General features: G+C 45.8%; 3 protein-coding genes across 3 annotated transcripts; all 3 read right to left on the bottom strand.

Annotated features, from left to right (window-relative positions):
- Positions 1–281: 281 nt before the first annotated feature.
- Positions 282–620, bottom strand: LOC308511046 (T-cell leukemia/lymphoma protein 1A-like; the record flags this gene model as incomplete). The annotated part of the gene is made up of 1 exon (XM_081081056.1): positions 282–620. One exon carries the CDS (start codon positions 618–620, stop codon positions 282–284), a length of 339 nt encoding a protein of 112 aa, XP_080937182.1.
- Positions 621–6,514: 5,894 nt separating this feature from the next.
- LOC308511047 (T-cell leukemia/lymphoma protein 1A-like) lies at positions 6,515–6,850 on the bottom strand (the record flags this gene model as incomplete). The annotated part of the gene is made up of 1 exon (XM_081081057.1): positions 6,515–6,850. One exon carries the CDS (start codon positions 6,848–6,850, stop codon positions 6,515–6,517), a length of 336 nt encoding a protein of 111 aa, XP_080937183.1.
- A 9,461-nt stretch (positions 6,851–16,311) lies between these two features.
- On the bottom strand, positions 16,312–16,650 carry LOC308511048 (protein p13 MTCP-1-like; the record flags this gene model as incomplete). The annotated part of the gene is made up of 1 exon (XM_081081058.1): positions 16,312–16,650. The coding sequence occupies one exon, from the start codon at positions 16,648–16,650 to the stop codon at positions 16,312–16,314; it is 339 nt and encodes a 112-aa protein (XP_080937184.1).
- Positions 16,651–21,029: the final 4,379 nt, after the last annotated feature.

The following is a 21,029-nucleotide window of genomic DNA, read 5'->3' on the forward strand; positions in this document are numbered from 1 at the left end:
GAGAGAGAGAGAGAGAGAGGAGGTGAAGAAGAAGAAGAAGAAGAAGAAGAAGAAGAAGAAGAAGAAGAACAACAACAACAACAACAACAACAACAAGAAAGAGAGAGAGAGAGAGAGAGAGAGAGAGAGAGAGAGAGAGATTAATGCGCCCTCGCACCAAAGAGGTGGCAGATAGAAAAACAGAGCTTATTGAGAAGGTGAACAGAGCTATACATGGCCCACTTGCAGGCCAGCAGGACTGGGGCTCAGGTTGACAAGAGCCAGGGACCCCATCAGATGTCCTACGAGTTGTCCACCAGCTCAAGTATCATTTCTTCCACACCATTCTCCTTGATGTGGTGCACGATGTGCCAGAACCGGCACCTGCAGTCCAGGTACTGGTTGTCAGATTGGAGCATCCACAGCGAAGGCATGGTGCTCGAGTACAGCGGGTTGATGGTGAATTCGATATGCCCACTGGGGATGTCTTCCTGGCGCAACCGTACTTGCAGGACACCTCTTGTCTCCATGACGAAATGCAGCCACGTGCGCTGCTTCTCGTCCTGGTAAACCGAGGGCCGACGCATCCTCAGGCCAATGGGGTGAGAGGTGAGATGCACCTTCAACGGGAGCTCGGCCATGACCCCTCCGTGGTCCAAGGATGAACAGCCTCAGCTTCTCAGAGCCTCTTGCTACTTCGGTCCTGGTATCGAAAGACAGGGAATGGGGTCTCCAAACGCATTTTACCTCTGCTTTTATCTTTATGGTTTTTACCATTGTGTTTGTGGTTGCCTTTGGTTTATTTTGCAAATTTATGAGTCTCAACTTATCTTTCTTTATAGTTTTAGATCTCTGTTCTCAAACAACCTGTACAAAACGTACTTAATGTAAAATATGACTCTATGAAGGTAACATGGTCCTATGTAATTTTAAAAACAATTTTTAAATGAGTTAACATAGAACATTAGGTTCATTTCAGGGATACACCCCAATGATTAGACATTATATAATGGACTAAGAAATGATGTAATTAATGTCAAACCCATATGACACCGTACACAGATGTTATAATATTACTAGAGGCTCAGTGCACAAAATTAATGCACTTAAGCCAACCCCTCAACCAACCCTGCTGCATCTTCCAGTACAGGACCCCTTGAGGGATGTCCAACTGAAAGCTAAGGCCTGCTTTAGTGCTGCCGTGGAGTCTCCCACTACCCCCTGTGCTCGGCAGCTGTGAGCCTGTCTTTTGGCTGAGCGGTGCTCCCCCTTTGGGAGTTCACTGACCACCAGTGGACAGCTCCTCCCATGCGTATCTGCCCCCGATCTTCAGTGTGTGTCATAACGACCAGTCATTCTGCCGTTTTACGATTTGCATATTAGCCTTTTATTATATTGGATTGACTCAAGGCTCTACTTTCCTGTGCCAAGACTATTCTTTCTTTTTTTATATAGTTTTACTGATTTCAGAGAGAAAGGGAGAGGGAGAGAAAGAGAAGGATCAATGATGACAGAGAATCTAGGAACGGTTTCCTCCTGCACACTCCCTACTGGGGATCAAGACTGTAACCCGGGCATGTGTCATGACTGGGAATCAAGTCGACATCTCCTGGTTCCTAGGCTTAAGCTAAACAACTGTGACATGACAGCCGAGCTCTTTATTTCTTTTCTATTCTTTTCTTTTCTTTTTTTCTTAATTAAAGTTTGTAGTTTGTTCAACTTTTCTTTTTGTCCTGACAACAACACCTTCTCTCTGTTCATCTCAGAGGGAACTCACAGACCATAGAAGTAATATGCAATACCCACCCCACGCAAATAATATGCTTTACCTTTAACAGCTGGAAGAGGAACAAAGCTAACGTCTGCGTCCAGGTGGGCTTCTGAACAGCCGTCTTGCTTCTCAAGTGCTGGTGAAAGAGGCAAGACCAAAATATTCAGGGACAGACAGACACCTGGGATAGCTGATTGGGAAAACAGGAACCAAGTGACAGGTGAAACAGAAAGTCGGATTCCTGAGGTCTCATTACATCATTTATAGAATGATCTCTCCCTTCCCCAAACCTCAGCCATGCTCTTGGCAAGAGCTGTATGGTTTTACTGGTAAACTCACTTCAGTCCACAAAGTCCAACTTCCTCCATCAGATCAGACTCCATTTCCCATCCTTCCTTCTCCTCCTCCCATCCATCTTTTTCTTACATGTTCTTCTTGTTCTGAAGGCAAAGCACCGTTCTTCGCTCCTTTCCTCTGGGACTGGTCTCTGCTTCCCCCTGTCACCTGCAGAAGAAAGAATATGAGAATGATACACATATTCCCAGGAGTCCATGTACTCGGAATGTGTCCAGAAAAACAAGTTTCCCCTGACTCACACCCCAGAAACCAGTTCCGGGAACCAGGTGGTCATCAGAAGGAAAGAGGTTTATTCAGGTGCTGGCAACCTGAGACGATGGGGGAAGCTCGTCCCAAAACTCATCTGCACATCTCAGTGCAGGCAGAGGCTTTTATAAGGAATGAGAGGCCAAACGGAGCAAAGAGGTCAGGGGGCGGGGCTGGAGAAGTTCTCTATGTGCCCACAGGCAAAATCCAATCTGATAAGGATCTTGCAAGTGGTCATGTGACAGTCCAGTGTGCATCATCCTAGCTTTTGTCCTCCTGGTTCTAAGGTTGAATGTGACTAAATCTCCCAGGACTAGGAAGGTCAGAGTTTATATCTTCTAAAATTAGTTCTAGGATTCTTATACAAACATGCTGTTTACCTACCAGCTTCTTTGAGTCAGAGTCTGTATTTACAGAAAAAATGTGGAAAGAATGGGGAGGTGAGTTGTAATTCCCAATGTGACATGAATGCTGAGATTCTTCAAGGCGTTTCCACCCTTTGAAAATGTCAAATTGGTTCTGGCCTATTTGGCTCAGTGGATAGAGTGTCAGCCTTTGACCTGAAGGGTCCTGGGTTCTATTCCCGGGCAAGGGCACATTCACAGTTTGTGGGCTTGATTCCCAGGGTGGGAAGTGCCGGAGGAAGCCCATCTAGATTCTCTCATCATGGATGTTTCTAACTCTCTCCCTCTCCTTTCCTCTCTGAAATCAATAAAAATGTATTTGAAAAAAAAGAAAAAAATCAAATTGCCTCCTTAATATTCACAACCTGAACTACCGTGCATAGAAATACCCAGAATCAGGCAAATGTCTAAGTTTCTTGGAAAGAATAAAAGTGCCCGTCTCCAAAACCCTTGTTTTAAATCCCCAGCGGGGAGAGGAATTTTTCATGGAGTGTGAGGTCGCATATTGTTTTCATTTTCGGACATCTGATCAACCCAATTCCAACGGTAGTTCTGATGTAAGCCTGCCCCCCCTGCAAAGGGTGAGATATCAAATAGCTGGGTAAGCCCACTCTTAAATTCTTAAATATTCCTCTTTCATCAGTCCACACTTAACATCTATCCATAGCCTCTCATCCGAAGAATCATGCCGGCTTAGAAGTGTTAATATCATGGAGAAATGCATCCAATAAACCTCAACACACAGTCTTCTCCCTACTCTTAAATAAGACAAAGAGTATTCAATGACAGACACAGGCATCCCTGAGAATAAAGTTCAAAAATAAAATTTAATGCATTCATTTCAGGAGAGAGTCATTGATTCATTTCCAAGTAATTTTCAGTATAATCATGTTAATCCTTCGCTGAACTTAAGGTCTTTGTATTTGTGTTTGAATGAATCCTAACCATAGGTTATAGCAACATGTATGTATCGTTAAAACACGAAAGAACAAGTAGAGCAATTACTATCTATACTAATAAAGGGGTAATATGCTAATTAGGCCAGACATCTTCTGGACTACCTTCCAGACATCCTTCCTGAAAAAAGGCAGCCCCAGGCAAAGCCACCCAGGTCCTGGGTGCCTGGAACCAGCTGGCAAAAGCAGGCCCTGGTCCTGGGCGCCTGCAGCTGCCCAGAGGGAGGGAAGACCGGGTCGCAGGTGCCTGCTGCCAGCTGGAGGAGGGAAGCTTGGGTCCTGGTTGCAGGGGCTGAGGCAGAGGCATTTAGGGGCGATCAGGCCAGCAGAAGAGCAGATAGAGGCCATCGGGCCAGCAGGGGAGCTGTTAGCGACATCAGGTCGCAGGGGAGCAGTTAGGGGTGATCAGGCAGGCAGCGAGCGATTACAGCCAGCAGTCCTGGATTGCAAGAGGGATGTCCCAGAATGAAGAATGCCTGAGGGACGCCCCCCCCTTCTCCCCCAATGCAGCAGTTCCATGCACAAGACCTCTAGTACTGAAAAGATTTGCTATGGTGGATGTTCTTCTCTTCTAGACACCATCATCTCAGTCTGCTTTTTAAAAAGTATTTGCTATTTTTACAAAGACCAAAGCGGTAGTTGGACATTATATATGACGTCCTACATATACTTCCACATAATAGATGTTTTAGGGGATATTCATAAATATCAAATGCCAACTAAGTGCACGGGTTTTTAATACTCTGGGACACTGCTCAAAAGCCAGAGAACATATATGCGTAACCCATAGACACAGTCAACAGTGTGGTGATGGCCACAGGAGAAAGGGAGGACATGGTGGAGGTGGGATAAGAGAGGGAAAATGGGGACATCAGTAGTAATGACAACAATAAAAATAAAGTAAAAAAATAAATATGAAGCCCAGCTGGTGTGGCTCAGTGTTTGAGTGTCAACATATGAACCAGGAGGTCACAGGTTCTATTGCCAGTCAGGCACATGCCTGAGTTGGGGGCTCGATCCCCAGTAGGGGGCGTGCAGGACACAGCCAATCCATGGTTCTCTCTCATCATTGATGTTTCTCTCTCTCCCTCTCCCTTACTCTCTGAATTCCCTAAAAACATATTTATTGAAAACACACACATACACACACATAAAACCAGAACTTTTTCTGAAGGGCAGTAGAAAAAACGATGCTTTCATTTCTTTGATGACATGGGCCAGGGAGTGTGTCATAATCTGAAATTATCCATAACCCTCCTTAAAAAAAGGCCAGTCATGGGTCAGACTGCCAAAACCCAACAAGGATGTGAAATCCAATTCAAATGCATAAAAATTACCAGTAAAAACAACAACAAAAAATACCAAATGTAAACTTTTGGGGGAAGGTGAGAAAAAAAAATTTCTAGGGTTATTGGGGCAAGAACACCACACACAATGAGACAAATCGGTTCTACCAGCAGAAACGTTATGGGAGACAAATTATACACACAATTAACACGACTTTCCCTTTATTTGAAATCCCGGGCTTTTTTCTAATGGAAATGGAAGCTCCCTCGGAGGTAACTAATCACCAACGCGATGAAATATATATACTGTGGGCAGTCTCTGTATTTGCGGAATATGAGGTTAAATTCCTGTTCATATTCTTGGAAGAGTAACGAGGGGTCTTAGGAACTGGTTCCCAATTTCATCGCCCGTGGAAATAGAAGACTTGGTGTGTTCTTTAAATATAATTTTACGAGAGGCCCGGTGCACGAATTCGTGCACTAGTGGGGTCTCTGGGCCTGGCCGGCGGGATCGGGGTGAAAACGGCCCTCCTACGTCCCCCGAGGGGTCAAGATTGGTAGAGGGCGCAGGCCAAGCCTAGGGACCCCACTGGTGCAAGATGGAGGATGGGGTGGGATGTGGGAGGTTGGCCAGCTGGGAAGGGACCATAGGAGGGCTCCAGGGCATGTCTACCCATCACACTCAGTCCCGATCAGCCAGACCCTAGCAGCAAGCTGTCCTACCAGTCTGAATGTCTTGTCCCTGGTGGTCAATGCATGTCATAGTGAGCAGTTGATATCCTTAGCATATCATTTCCCTATTATGCTTTGATTAGTTGAACAGACAACCGGTCGACTGGACACTTAGCACATTAGGCTTTTAAAATATCGGATTGATGTCATACAGGAAGGGAGCGAGAAACACCAATGATGAGAGAGAATCATACATCGGGTGCCTCTTACACTCCCCCTACTGGGTATCGAGCCCACAACCAGAGAATGTGCCCTTGACCAGAATCGAACCTGGGGCCTTCCACCGTCCATAGTCCAACCCTCTATCCACTGAGCCAACCAAGATAGGGCTCATTGTTTAATTCTTGTCTGTGTCCTGACCAGGAATCAAACCATGACCGCCGGGTTCATAGGGCGTCCCTGAACCACTGAGAAACATCAGTTTGGCTCAAAATGCTTTTATTGATTTGAGAGAGAGGGAGAGAAACAGAGAGAGACACTGAGACAAAGAGACACACAGAGAGAGAGAAAGGAGGAAGAGGAGGAGGACAAGAGGAAGAAGAAGAAGAAGAAGAAGAAGAAGAAGAAGAAGAAGAAGAAGAAGAAGAAGAAGAAGAATTACAATAACAAGAACAAAGAAAGAGAGAGAGAGAGAGAGAGAGACATCAATGTGCCCTCATACCCAGGGGGTGGCAGATAGAATAACAGAGCTTATTAAAAAGGTGCACAGAACTATACATGTCCCAGGGTAAGCCAGCAGGACTGGGGCTAAGGTGACAAGTGCCAGGCACACCATCACGTGTCCTAAGAGTCTTCCATCAACTCAAGGATCATTTCCTCCACGCCATTCTCCTTGATGTGGTGAACGATGCGCCAGAACCGGCACCTGCAGTCCCGGTATTGGCTGCCAAGGTGGAGCATCCACATCAAAGGCATGGTGATCAAGGCCAGAGGACTGGTGGTGAGTGCCATATCTCCACTGGGGATATTTTCCTGGCGCAACCGTACTTGCAGGACACCGTCTGTGTACATGACCAAAGGCAACCATGTGCGATCATCCTCGTCCTCATACACCGAGGGCCCACGCCTCAAGCACATGGGGTGCGAGGTGAGGTGCACCATCGATGGGAGATCAGCCATGGGCCCTTCATGGTCCCATGAGCAACAGCCACAGTTTCTCATAGCCTCTCGCTTCTTCAGTCCTGGCAATGAAAGACAGGGGATGGGGTCTCCAAATGCATTTTACCTCGGATTTTATCTTTATGGTTTTTACGGTTGTGTTTGTGGTTGCCTTTGTTTAATTTTTGCAAACTTATAAATCTCAACTTTTCTTTCTTTTCAGGTTTAGAGCTCTCTTCTCAAAAAAACTGTACAAAAAGTACTTAAGATAAAATATGACTCTATGCAGATAACATGGTCCTATGGAATTTTAAAACCATTTTGTAGATGACAGTTGAGATACAACCTTAGGTTCATTTCAGGGGTACATCCCAATGATTACACATTATATAATGGACTAAGAAATCATGCAATTAATCTCACACCCATCTGACAACATACACAGTTATTATAATATTACTAGAGGCTCAGTGCACAAAAAATCTATACACTCTGGGGGGTCTCTCAGCCAACCCTGTGGCCTCTCCCATTCCGGGACCACTTGAGGGATGTCTAACTGACGGCTTAGGCACGCTTTAGTGCTGCCGTTGAAGCTCCCACCAAACCTTCTGCTTGGCAGCTGTGAGCCTGACTTTTGGCTGAGCGGCGCTCCCCCTGTGTGAATGCACTGACCACCGGTGAACAGCTCCTGCCATGAGCATCTGCCCCTGGTGGGCAGTGTGTGTCTTAGTGACCAGTAGTTCTGGCATTTGGTCTATTTGCATATTAGCCTGTTATTATATAGGATTGACTCAATGCTCTACTTTATTGTGCCATGACTATTCTTTTGTTATTTTTCATATAGGTTACTGATTTCTGAGAGGAAGGGAGAGGGAGAGAAGGAAAGATCAATGATGACAGAGAATCACGGATTGGTTGCCTCCTGCATGCCCCCAAGTGGGATCAAGACTGTAATCCGGGCATGTGCCATTACTGCAAATCAAATCGACATCTCTGGTTACTAGGTTTAAGATAAACAACTGAGCCATGCTAGCCGGGCTCTTTTATCTTCATTTCTTTCCTTTTCTTTTCTTCTTTTCTTAATTAAAACTTTGTAGTTGGTTCAACATTACTCTTTGTCCTGACTACACCACCTTCTTTCTGATCATCTCAGAGGGAACTCACAAACGATAGATCAACCCACCCCATGCAAGTAATATGAAAATAATATGCTTTACCTTTAAGAGCTGGCAGAGGAAAAGCTAACCTTAGCGTCCAGGTGTGTTTTTTAACAGCGGTCTTGCTTCTCAGGTGCTGGTGAGAGAGGCAAGACCAAAATATTCAGGGACAGACGGATACCTGAGATACCTGATTGGGCAAACAGGAGGCAAAGAGCAAGGTGAAACAGCAAGTAGGATTCCTGAGGTCTCATAACATCACTTATAGAATGATCTCTCCCTTCCCCAAACCTCAGCCAGGCTCTTGGCAAGAGCTTTATGGTTTTGCTGCTATACTCCCTTCAGTCCACAAAGTCCAAATTCCTCCCTCAGATCAGACTCCATCCCCAATCCTTCCACCTCCTCCTCCTCCCATCCACCTTTTTCTTACCTGTTCTTCTTCCTCCGAAGGAAAAGCACCGTTCTTCGCTCCTTTCCTCTGTGACCGGTCTCTGCTTCCCCCTCTCACCTGCAGAAGAAAGAAAATGGCCATGATACACCTGTTCCAGGCAGTCCATGTACTCGGAATGTGTCCAGAAAAACAAGGATCCCCTGACTCACACCCCAGAAACCAGTCCCGTGAGACAGGTGGTCATCAGGATGGGAAGAGGTTCATTCAGGTGCCGGCCACCTGAGAAGATGGAGGAAGCTCGTCCCAAAACCCATCTGCACATCTCAGTGCAGGCAGAGGCTTTTATAAGGAGGGAGAGGCCAAACAGAGCAAAGAGGTCAGGGGGCAGGGCTTGAGAAGTTCTCTACATGCCTACAGGCACAATCCAATCTTATAAGTATCTTGCAAGTGGTCAGGTGACGGTCCAGTGTGATTCATCCTAGACTTTGTCCTCCTGGTTCTAAGGTTGAAGGTCATCAAATCTCCCAGAACTGGGAAGGTCAGAGTTTATATCTTCTAAAATTAGTTCCTGGGATTCTTATACAAACATGCTGTTTACTACAAGCTTCATTAATAGTCAAAGTCTACATATACAGGAACAATGTGGAAAGAATGGGGAGGTGAGTTGTCATTCCAACTGTGACATGAATGCTGAGATGCTTCAAGGAGTTTCCACCCTTTAAAACGGTCAAATTGGCCCTAACCAGTTTGCCTCAGTGGATAGATGTTGCCCGGGTTCGATTCTGGGTCAAGGGCACATGCCCAGGTTGTGGTCTTGATCCCCAGTGAGGGACGTGCAGGAGGCAGCTGATCCATGATTCTCTCATGATGGATGTTTCTAACTCTCTCCCTCTCCATTCCTCTCTAAAAAAAAAATAAAAATAAAAAACAATTCCCAGCTCAATGACCTGTCCTTAGGCAAACTCTTTCCCAACTAGGATGGAAAGATGAATGGGGCTATGAGGGAATGTCAGATATTTGCCTGTTGGCATTTAGGAGAAGTAATAGAAAAAGAAAAAAGAAAAAAGGGGTGAAAAAAACCATAATTCAAATGTCATTCTCATACCGCCCTCGAAGGAATCGAGGCCAAAAGGGTTACGAGACAATGTGTCTGCCGTGCAACACATGACAGATCTCGAGGCATGGGCTCTTTTATAAATATATATATATTTTTTTATTGATTTTAGAGAGGAAGGGAGAGAGAGATAGAAACCTCAGTGATGATGAGAGAGATCATGGACCTGCTGCCTCCTGCACACCTCCCACTGCGGATCGTCCTGCAAACTGGGCATGTGCCCGTGACTGGAATTGAAACCGGAACCCTTCAGTCCGAACACCTATGCTCTATCCACTGCGCAAAACCAGCTGAGGCGCTAGGTCGTCTTTAAATAACTACACACCTGGTATGTTAAAACAAAAAAATAATAAACTGTTTTAAAACAATGTGCATGCCATCTGATGCAACAATTGCTAATATTTTTTTAAATGATTTTATTGACTCAGAAAGGAAGGGACATCGAGAAGGAGAGAAACATCCATGATGAGAGAGAATCACGGCTTTAGAGTCTAGCACTGTGTGCATTTGGGTTTTTAATTGTGTTTAGCACTAAACAGCCCCAAACAAAGCCCAGCGATCATAAAATTCTTCTACCATCACACCAGCTAGAGGAGGCTTGAGGGTGAAGTGGAGGGAGTACCAGAAATCAATTTCAGGACCTCCATGATTGCATTAAAGAGAATCACGGATTGGCTGCCTCCCACACGTCCCATACTGGCAATCGAGCCAATAACCTGGGCCTTTAGTAAAAATATATTAAACAGAGAAAGAAAAAGAAAAAGACCTTAAGCCTAAAAATATTAGCCCAGCCCCGGTAGACAAGGCTCGAAGACATCACTGGAAATAGTTTTCATTTCAATGACCAGCGTTCTCATTGTTTGATCTCCTGAGGTTCGTCAAGCAATACTACCCTCTCCAAAAAAACAACGAAAGTTTGGGGGAATTCGTGCACCAGTGTGGTGCCTGCGCCTGGCCTAGGGGAATCGGCCGAAACTGGCTCTCTGAGATCCCCCGAGGGGTACCAGATTACGAGTGGACACAGGCCAGGCCAAGGCACCCTCTCGGTGCCCCATTAGGTCTGCGGAGGGACAGGGGAGGATGGCCAGCTGGGGAGGGACCATGGGAGATCTCCAGGGTGTGTCCAGCATGTCTCACTCAGTCCCGATCAGCCAGACCCCAGCACCAAGCAGACGTACAAGTCTGAATATTTTCTCCCTGGTGGTCAATGCATGTCATAGTGAGCAGTTGAGCAACCTTAGTATATCCTTTGCATATTATGCTTTGATTGTTTGAACAGATGACTGGTAGACTGGACACTTAGCACATTAGGCTTTTATTAATTAGGATTGATTTCATACAGGAAGGGAGCGAGAAACATCAATGATGAAAGAGAATCATACATCGAGTACCTCCTGCACGCCCCCTACTGGGGATCGATCCCACAACCAGAGCATGTGCCCTTCACCAGAATTGAACCTGGGACTTTCCAAGTCCACAGTCCAACCATCTATTCACTGAGCCAAACAAGGTAGGGCTCATTGTTTAATTCTTTTCTGTGCCCTGACCGGGAATCGTACCATGACCTCAAGGCTCATACGTCTTCCCTCAACCACTGAGAAACACCAGATTGCCTCGGAATGCTTTTATTGATTTGAGAGAGAGGGAGAGAGACAGAGAGAGACAGAGAGACAAAGAGACAGCGAGAGAGAGAAGAGGGAGGATGAGAAGAAAAATAGAAGAAGAACAACAACAAGAAGAACAACAAGAAGAACAACAAGAATAAAAACAGTACCAAGAAGAAGTACAAGAAGAAAGAGAGAGAGAAAGAGAGAGAGAGAGAGAGAGAGAGAGAGAGAGAGAGAGAGAGAGAGAGACATCAATGAGCCCTTGCACCCAGGGGGTTGCAAATGGAACAACAGAGCTAATTAAATGGTGAACACAATTATGCATGTCCCACCAGCAGGCCAGAGGGCTGGGGCTCAGGCTAACAAGAGCCAGGGACCCCATGACGTGTCATACGAGTCTTCCATCAACTCAAGGATCATTTCCTCCATGTCATCCTCCTTGATGTGGTGCACAATGCGCCAGAACCGGCACATGCAGTCCAGGTACTGGTTGCCAGGGTGGATCGTCCACATAAAAGGCATGGTGCTCGAGGTCAGCGGGCTGGTGGTGAGTGCGATATGCCCACTGGGGATGTCTTCCTGCCACAACCGTACTTGCAGGACACCTCCTGTCTCCATGACTAGATGCAGCCACGTGCGCTGCTTCTCGTCCTGGTACACCGAGTCCCCAAGTATCCTCAGGCAGATGGGGTGGGAGGTGAGGTGCACCTTCGATGGGAGCTCGGCCATGACCCCTCTGTGGTCCAAGGAGCAACAGCCACAGCTTCTCAGATCTTGCTACTTTGGTCCTGGTATCGAAAAACAGGAGATGGGGTCTCCAAATGCATTTTACCTTGGCTTTTATCTTTATGGTTTTTATGGTTGTGTTTGTGGTTTCCTTTGCTTTATTTTGCAAATTTATATATCTCAACTTTTCTTTCTGTTTTAGCTTTAGATCTCGCTTGTAGAACAAACTGTACAAAACATACTTGAAGTATAATGTGACTCTGTGAAGGTAACATGGTCCTATAGAATTTTTAAAACATTTTTTAAATGGCAGTTGACATACAACCTTAGGTTCATTTCATGGGTACAACCTAACGATTAGACATTATATAATGGACTAAGATATCATGCAATTAATCTCACACGTATCTGACACCATACACAGTTATTATAATGATACTGCAGACTCAGTGCATAAAATTCATGTTCTTGGGGAGGGGTCACTCCATAAGCCCTGGGGCTTCGCCCAGTCTGGGACCCTTTGAGGGATGTCCAACTGATGGCTTAGGTCCGCTTTAGTGCTACTGTGGAGGCTCCCACCAACCCCTTTGCTTGGCAGCTGAGCCTGGCTTTTGGCTCAGCGGTGCTCCCCTTGTGGGAGTGCACTGACCACTGGTGGACAGCTCCTGACATGAGCATCTGCCCGTGGTGGTCAGTGTGTTTCATAGAACCACTTGTTCTGCCATTTGGTAGATTTGCATATTAGCCTTTTATTATATAAGATTGCATTGACTCAATACTCTACTGTGCCATAACTATTCTTTCGTTTTTTTCATATAGTTTTACTTATTTCAGAGAGGAAGGGAGAGGGAGAGAAAGAGAAAGATCAATGATGACAGAGAATCAAGGATTGGTTGCCTCCTGCATGCCCCCTACTGGGGATCAAGACTGTAACCAGGGCATGTGCCATGTGTGGGAATCGAATTGACATCTCCTGGTTCCTCTGTTTAAGCTAAAAAAACTGAGCCATGCCTACTGAGGTCTTTTCATTTCTTTTCTTTTCTTTGGTTTTCTTTTCTTCTTAATTAAAACTTTGTAGTTGGTTCAACTTTTCTTTTTGTCCTGACACCACCACCTTCGTTCTGACCATCTCAGAGGGAATTCACAAACCATAGAACAAGCCACCCCATGCAAATGATATTCAAATAATATGCTTTACCTTTAACAGCTAGCAGAGAAACAAAGCTAATGTCTGCATCCAGGTGGGCTTTTTAGACAGTGGTCTTGCTTCTCAGGTGCTGGAAAGAGGGGGAAGACCAAAATATTCAGGGACAGACAGACACCTGTGATAGCTGATCAGGAAAACAGTAAGCAAAGTGACAGGTGAAAGAGCACTTAGATTCCTGAGGTCTCATAACATCAATTATAGAATGATCTCTCCCTTCCCCAAACCTCAGCCATACCAGTTGCAAGAGCATTATGGTTTTGCTGCTAAACTCACTTCTATCCACAAAGTTCAAATTCCTCAAGCAGATCCAACTCCATCCCCAAACCTTCCTCCTCCTCCTCCCATCCATCTTTTTCTTGCCTGTTCTTCTTGCTCTGAAGGCAAAGCACTGTTCTTCACCCCTTTCCTCTGAAACCGGTCTCTGCTTCCCCCTGTCACCTGCAGAAGAAAGTAAATGGCCATGATACACCTGTTCCAGGGAGTCCATGTATCAGGAATGTGTCCAGAAAAAACAAGGTTCCCCTGACTCACACCCCAGAAACCAGTCCCAAAAGACAGGTGGTCATCAGGAAGGAAAGAGGTTCATTCGGGAGCCGGCAACCTGAGAAGATGGGGGAAGTTCGCCCCCAAACCCATCTGCACATCTCAGTGCAGTCAGAGGCTTTTATAAGGTGGGAGAGGCCAAACAGAGCAAAGAGGTCAGGGGGCGGGGCTTGAGAAGTTCTCTAAGTGACGACAGGCACAGTCCAATCTGATAAGGATCTTGGAAGTGGTCAGGTGTCTGTCCAGTGTGCGTCATCCTACCCTTTGTCCTCACGGTTCTGAGGTTGAAGGTCACCAAATCTCCCAGAAGTGGGAAGGTCTGAGTACATACCTTGTAAAATGTGTACCTAGGATTCTTATACAAACAGGTTGTTTACCTACAAACTTCAGTATTAGTCACCGTCTGCAGTTACAGGAACACTGTGGAAAGAATGGTGAGGTGAGTCGTAATTCCCACTGTGACATGAATGCTGAGATGCTTACATCTTCTTCAAGGAATTTGGGTCCTTTGAAAAGTCAAATTGGCCCTGGCTGGTTTGTTTCAGTAGGTTGAGTGTCGGCCTGCAAACTGAAGTGTCCCGGGTTCGTTTCCCAGTCAAGGGCACATGCCCAGGTTTTGGGCTTGATCCCCAGTGAGAGACTTGCAGAAGGCAGCCTATCCATGATTCTCTCATCATGGATGTTTCTAACTCTCTCCCTCTCCCTTCCTCTCTTAAATCAATAAAAATATATTTGAAAAAAAAAAAAAAAGGCCGATGCTCTATCCACTGAGCCAAACTAGCTCAGGCGCTAGGTCATCTTTAAATGACTACCCACCTGGTCTGTTAAACCTAAAAAATAATAAACCATTTTAAAAGAATGTGCATTTAATCTGAATGCAACACTTGCTTAATATTATTTTTAAAATGATTGAATTGACTCAGAGAGGAAGGAAAAAGAGAGGAAGAGAAACATCCACAATCAGTGAGAATCACGGATCGGTCACCTCCCGCATGCCCCCTACTGGCAATTGAGCCCGCAACGTGGGCATGTGCCCTTGACCAGGAATGGAACCATGACCTCCTGGTTGATAGGTTGATGCACAACCACTGAGCAACGCTGGCCAGGCCGGAAGTGCAATATTCTGAATGTGAGAAACGCAACTTGGAAATACTTCACTCACACTTCCAAGTCCTCTGCCTTAAAGGTGTCAATGTGCATTTGCAAACACTTTCTTGCAAGAGAAGAATTTATTGATCAGTCAGTGATCTCTTTAATGCAACCATGGATGCCCTGAAATTGATTTCTGGGGCTCCCTTTGGACCCCCTCCAACCACCTCTGTCTGGTGCGATGTTAGATGAGTTATATGATCGCTGGCTTTTGTTTGGGGCTGTTTAATGCTAAACGCAATTAAAAACCCAAATGCATCCAGAGCTAGATGCTAAAGCCACACACAGAGCCCGCTCGAGAGTTCAGGAGATGAGCCCTGTCATCCCTCGTATCCTCAAAGGAAAGAGATGATAAGCATAAAACACCCGTAATCCCCCAAACATTTGGTCTTTTTTTTGGAGAGGGTAGTATTGGTTGAAGAACCTCAGGAGATCAAACAATGAGCACGCTGGTTATTGAAATGAAAACTATTTCCAGTGATGTCTTGGAGCCTTGTCTACCCGGGCTGGGCTAATATTTTCATTCTTAAGGTCTTTTTCTTTGTCTTTCTCTGTTTAATATATTTTTACAAGAGGCCCGGTGCACGAATTTGTGCACCAGTGTGGTGCCTTGGCCTGGCCTGCGGGTTCGGCTGGAACTGGCTCTCTGACATCCCCCGAGGGGTCCCAGATTACGAGAGGCCACAGGCCAGGCCAAGGGACCACACTGGTGCACCATTACATCTGGGAGGGACACGGGAGGTTGGCCAGCTGGGGAGGGAACATGGGAGAGCTCCAGGGCATGTCCAGCCCGTCTCACTCAGTCCCGATCAGTGAGACCAGAGCAGCAAAGCTGACCTACCAGTCTGAATGTCTTGTCCCTGGTGGTCAATGCATGTCATAGGCAGCAGTTGAGCAATCTTAGTATTTCATTTGCATATTATGCTTTGATTAGTTGAACAGATGACTGGTCGACTGGACACTTATCATATTAGACTTTTATTATATAGGATTGATTTCATACAGGAAGGGAGTGAGAAACATCAATGATGATAGAGAATCAAACATCAGGTGCCTCCTGCACGCCCCCTACTGGCGATTGAGGCCAATCCAGAGCTTGTGCCCTTGACCATAATCGAACCTGGGACTTTCCAGAGTCCACGGTCCAACACTCTATACACTGAGCCAAACAAGCTAGGCTCATTGGTTAATTCTTGTCTTTGACCTCACCAGGAATCGAACTGTGACCTCCAGGTTCATAGGTCATCCTTCAACCACTGACAAACACCAGCTTTTCTCAAAATGCTTTTATTGATTTGAGAGAGAGAGAGAGAGATACAGAGAGAGACAGAGACAAAGAGACAGTAGAGAGAGAAGGAGAAAGGACGAGAAGTAGGACCAAGAAGAGGACGAGGAGGAGGAGGAGGAGGAGGAGGAGGAGGAGGAGGAGGAGGAGAAGGAGAAGGAGAACAATAAGAAAGAGAGAGAGAGAGAGAGAGAGAGAGAGAGATCAAGGTGCCCTCACAGACAGGAGGTGGCAGATAGAACAGCAGAGCTTATTAAAAAGGTGAATAGAACTACACACATCCCACGGACCCCAGCAGATGTTTTACGAGTCGTCCATCAGCTCAAGGACCATTTCCTCCAGGTCATCCACCTTGACATGGTGCACGATGCTCCAGAACCGGCCCATGGAGTCCAGGTACTGGCTGCCAACGTGTAGCATCCACATCGAAGGCATGGTGCTTGTGGGCAGCGGGCTGGTGCTGAGTGCGATATACCCACTAGGGATGTCGTTCTGCCACAACCGGACTTGCAGGTTACCTTCTAGGTCCATGACAAGATGCAGCCATGTGCGCTGGTTCTCGTCCTCATACACCGAGTGCCCACGGATCCTCAGGAAGATGGGGTGCGAGGTGAGGTGCACCTTCGACAGGAGCTCGACCATGACCCCTCCGTGGTCCAAGAAGCAACAGCCACAGCTTCTCAGATCCTCTCGCTACTTCGATCCTGGTATCGAAAGACAGGGATTGGGTTCTCCAAACGCATTTTACCTGGGCTTTTATCTTTATGATTTTTACGGTTGTGTTTGTGGATGCCTTTAGTTTATTATGCATATTTATAAATCTCAACTTTTCTTTCTTTTTAGCTTTAGATCTCTCTCCTAGAACAAACTGTACAAAACGTACTTAATGGAAAATATGACTCTATGAATGTAACATGGTCCTATGGAATTTTAAAACCATTTTTTAAATGACAGTTAACATAGAACCTTAGGTTCTCCTCAGGTTTACACCCCAGTGATTAGACATTATATAATGGACTAAGAAATCATGCAATTAATTTCATACCCATCTGACACCATAAACAGTTATTATAATATTACTAGAGGCTTGGTGCATAAAATTTATGCAATCAGGGGGGGTTCCTCAGGCATCCCTGCAGCCTCTCCCAGTCCGGGACCCCTTGAGGGATGTCAAACTGCCAACGTAGGCCCGCTTTAGTGCTTCCGTGGAGGCTCCCACTAACTCCCTGTGCTCGGCAGCTGTGAGCCTGGCTTTTGGCTGAGCGGTGCTCCCCCTGTGGGAGTGCACTGACCACCGGTGGACAGCTCCTTCCATGAGCATATGCCCCCAGTGGTCAGTGCGTGCCATAGAGACCAGTCATTCTGCTCTTTGGTCGATTTGCATATTAGCCATTTATTATATTGATTGACTCAATGCTCTACTTTACTGTGCCATGACTATTCTTTCATTTTTTTCATATAGTTTTACTGATTTCAGAGAGGAAGGGAGAGGGAGAGAAAGAGAAAGATCAATGATGACGGAGAATTACAGATGGGTTGCCTCCTGCATGCCCCCTACTGGGAATCAAGACTGTAACCTGGGCATGTGCCATGACTGCAAATCGATTCAACATCTCTGGTTCATAGGTTTAACATAAACAACTGAGCCATGCCTGCCAGGCTCTTTTATCTTCATTTCTTTTCTTTTCTTTTAATTTCTTTTCTTTTTATTTCTTTTCTTTTCCTTTCCTTTCTTTAATTTCCTTTTCTTTTCTTTTCTTTTCTTTTCTTCTTTTCCTAATTAAAACTTTGTAGTTGGTTCAACATTTCTTTTTGTCCTGACTACACCACCTTCTTTCTGATCATCTCAGAGGGAACTCACAAACGATAGAACAACCCACCCCATGCAAGTAATATGAAAACAATATGCTTTACCTTTAATAGCTTGCAGAGGAAAAGCTAACCTTAGCGTCCAAGTGGGCTTTTTAACAGTGGTCTTGCTTCTCAGGTGCTGGTGAGAGAGGCAAGACCAAAATATTCAGGGACAGTCAGATACCTGGGATACCTGATCAGGAAAACAGGAGGCAAAGAGACAGGTGAAACAGCAAGTAGGATTCCTGAGGTCCCATAACATCACATATAGAATGATCTCTCCCTTCCCCAAAACTCAGCCATTCTCTTGAGAAGAGCTGTAAGGTTTTGCTGCTAAACTCACTTCTATCCACAAATTTCAACTTCCTCCAACAGATCAGACTCCATCCCCATTCCTTCCTCCTCCTCCTCCCATCCATATTTTTCTTACCTTTTATTCTTACTCTGAAGGCAAAGCACCGTTCTTCGCTCCGTTCCTCTGTGACTGGTCTCTGCTTCCCACTGTCACCTGCAGAAGAAAGAATATGACCATGATACACATCTTCCCAGAAGTCCATGTACCAGGAATGTGTCCAGAAACAACAAAGTTCCCCTGACTCACTCCCAAGAAACCAGTCCCGTGAGACAGGTGGTGGTGAGGAAGGAAAGAGGTGTACTCAGGTGCAGCAACCTGAGAAGATGGGTGAAGGTCTTCCCATAACTCATCTGCACATCTCCTGCAGGGAGAGGCTTTTATAAGGAGGGAGAGGCCAAACAGAGCAAAGAGGTCAGAGGATGGGGCTGGAGAAGTTTTCTATGTGGCCCCAGGCACAATCCAATCTGATAAGGATGTTGCAAATGGTCAGGTGACGGTCCAGTGTGCGTCATCCTAGACTTTGTCCTCCTGGTTCTATGGTTGAAGGTCATCAAGTCTCCCAGAACTGGGATGTCAGAGTTTCTATCTTCTAAAATTTGTTCCTAGGATTCTTATACAAACAGCCTGTTTATCTACATGCTTCATTATTAGTCAGAGTCTGCATTTAAAGGAATAATGTGATAAGAATGGGGAGGTGAGAAGTAATTCCCACTGTGACAGGAATGCTGAGATGCTTCCAGGCGTTAACACCCTTTGAAAAAGTCAAATTGGCCGGTTTGCTCAGTGGATTGAGTGTTCGCCTGGGAATTTAAGGGTCCTGGGTTCGATTTCCAGTTAAGGGCACATGCCCAGGATGTGGGCTTAATCCCCAGTGAGGGACTTATAGGAGGCAGCTGATCCATGACTCTCTCATCATGGATGTTTGTAACTCTCTCCCTCTCCCTTCCTCTCTGAAATTAATAAAATTATATTTGGAAATAAAAGTTGGATGCTCTATCCACTGAGCCAAACAAACTCGGGTGCTAGGTCATCTTTAAATAACTACCAACCTGGTATGTTAAACCAAAAAAATAATAAACGATTTTAATACAATGTGCATGTTATCTAAATGCAACGATTGCTAATATGTTTGAAACGATTTTATTGACTCAGAGAGGAAGGGAAAGAGATAAGGAGAGAAACATCCATGATGAGAGAGAATCACGAATGGGCCACCTCCCCCAGGCCCCCTACTGGCAATCGGACCACAACCTGGGCATGTGCCCTTGACCGGCAATCGAAGCATGAACTCCTGTTTATAGGTCGATGATCAACCTCTTAGCCACGCCGGCCGGGCCCGATGTGCAATATTTGAACATGAGAAACACACGTTAGAAACCAATCCCTCATGCTCCCCAATCCTCAGCCTTAAAGGTCTCAATTTGCATTTGCAAACACTTTCCTGCAAGAGGAGAATTTAATCAGCAGTCAGTGATCTCTTTAATGCAAACATGGATGCCCTGAAATTGATTTCTGGGGATCCCTCCATCTCCCTCTCTAGCCACCTCTCTCTGGTGCGATGCTAGATGAATTTTATGATCGCTTGTCTTTGTTTAGTGCTCTTTAGTGCTAAACACAACTAAAAATCCAAATGCATCCAGAGCTAGATGCTAAAGCCATACACAGAGCCGGCTCGAGCCTTCAGGAGACGAGCCCTGGCATCCCTAGTAATTCCTCCAAGGAAAGATATGATCAGCATAAAACACCCATAATCCCCCAAACTTTCATTTCTTTTTTGGAGAGGGTAGTATTGGTTGACAATCCTCAGGAGATCAAACAATGAGAACGCTGGTCATTGAAATGAAAACTATTTCCAGGGATGTCTTCGAGCCTTTTCTACCGGATCTGGGCTAATATTTTCAGGCTTAAGGCCTTTTCTTTGTCTTTCTCTGTTTTATATATTTTCACTAGAGGCCCAGTACAGGAATTCGTACACCAGTGCCCTGCCTAGGCCTGCCCTGCGTGGATCCAGCCAAAACCACCTCTCTGACATCCCCTGAGGGGTCCCAAATCACAAGAGAGCACAGGCCGGGCCAAGGGACCCCACAGGTGCATGATGGGCGCCGGGGGGGGGGGTGGATGTACGAGGTTGGCCAGAAGGGGCTGGATCATAGAAGGGTCCAGGGCATGTCCAGCCGGTCTCACTCTGTCCCGATCCGCCAGACCCCAGGAGCAAGCTGACCTACCAGTCTCAATGTCTTGTCACTGGTGGTCAATGCATGTCACAGTGAGAAGTTGAGCAACCTTAGTATATCATTTCCATATTATGCTTTGATTGGTTGAACACATGAACAGTCGACTGGACACTTAGCATATTAGGCTTTTATTATATAGGATTGATTTCATACAGGAAAGGAGCAAGAAACATCAACGATGAGTGAGAATCATACATTAGGTGCTTCCTGCACGCCTCCTACTGGGGAATGAGCCCACAACCTTAGCATGTACCCTGGACCAGAATCTAACCTGTGACCTTCCAGAGTCCACAGTCCAACCCTGTATTCACTGAGCCAAACAAGCTAGGTCTCATTGATTAACTATTCTGTGTGCCCTGACCAGGAATCAAACTGTGAACTCCGGGTTCATAGGTCGTCTCTCAACCACTGAGAAAAACTAGCTTGGTTCAAAATGCTTTTATTGATTTGAGAGAGAGGGAGAGAGACAGAGAGAGACAGAGAGACAAAGAGAAAGAGAGTGAGAGAAAGAAATGACGAGAAGAAGAAGAAGAAGAAGAAGAAGAAGAAGAAGAAGAAGGAGGAGGAGGAGGAGGAGGAGG

The sequence above is a fragment of the Myotis nattereri genome (assembly GCF_964212035.1).
Source record: "Myotis nattereri genome assembly, chromosome: X".
NCBI lineage: Eukaryota > Metazoa > Chordata > Mammalia > Chiroptera > Vespertilionidae > Myotis > Myotis nattereri.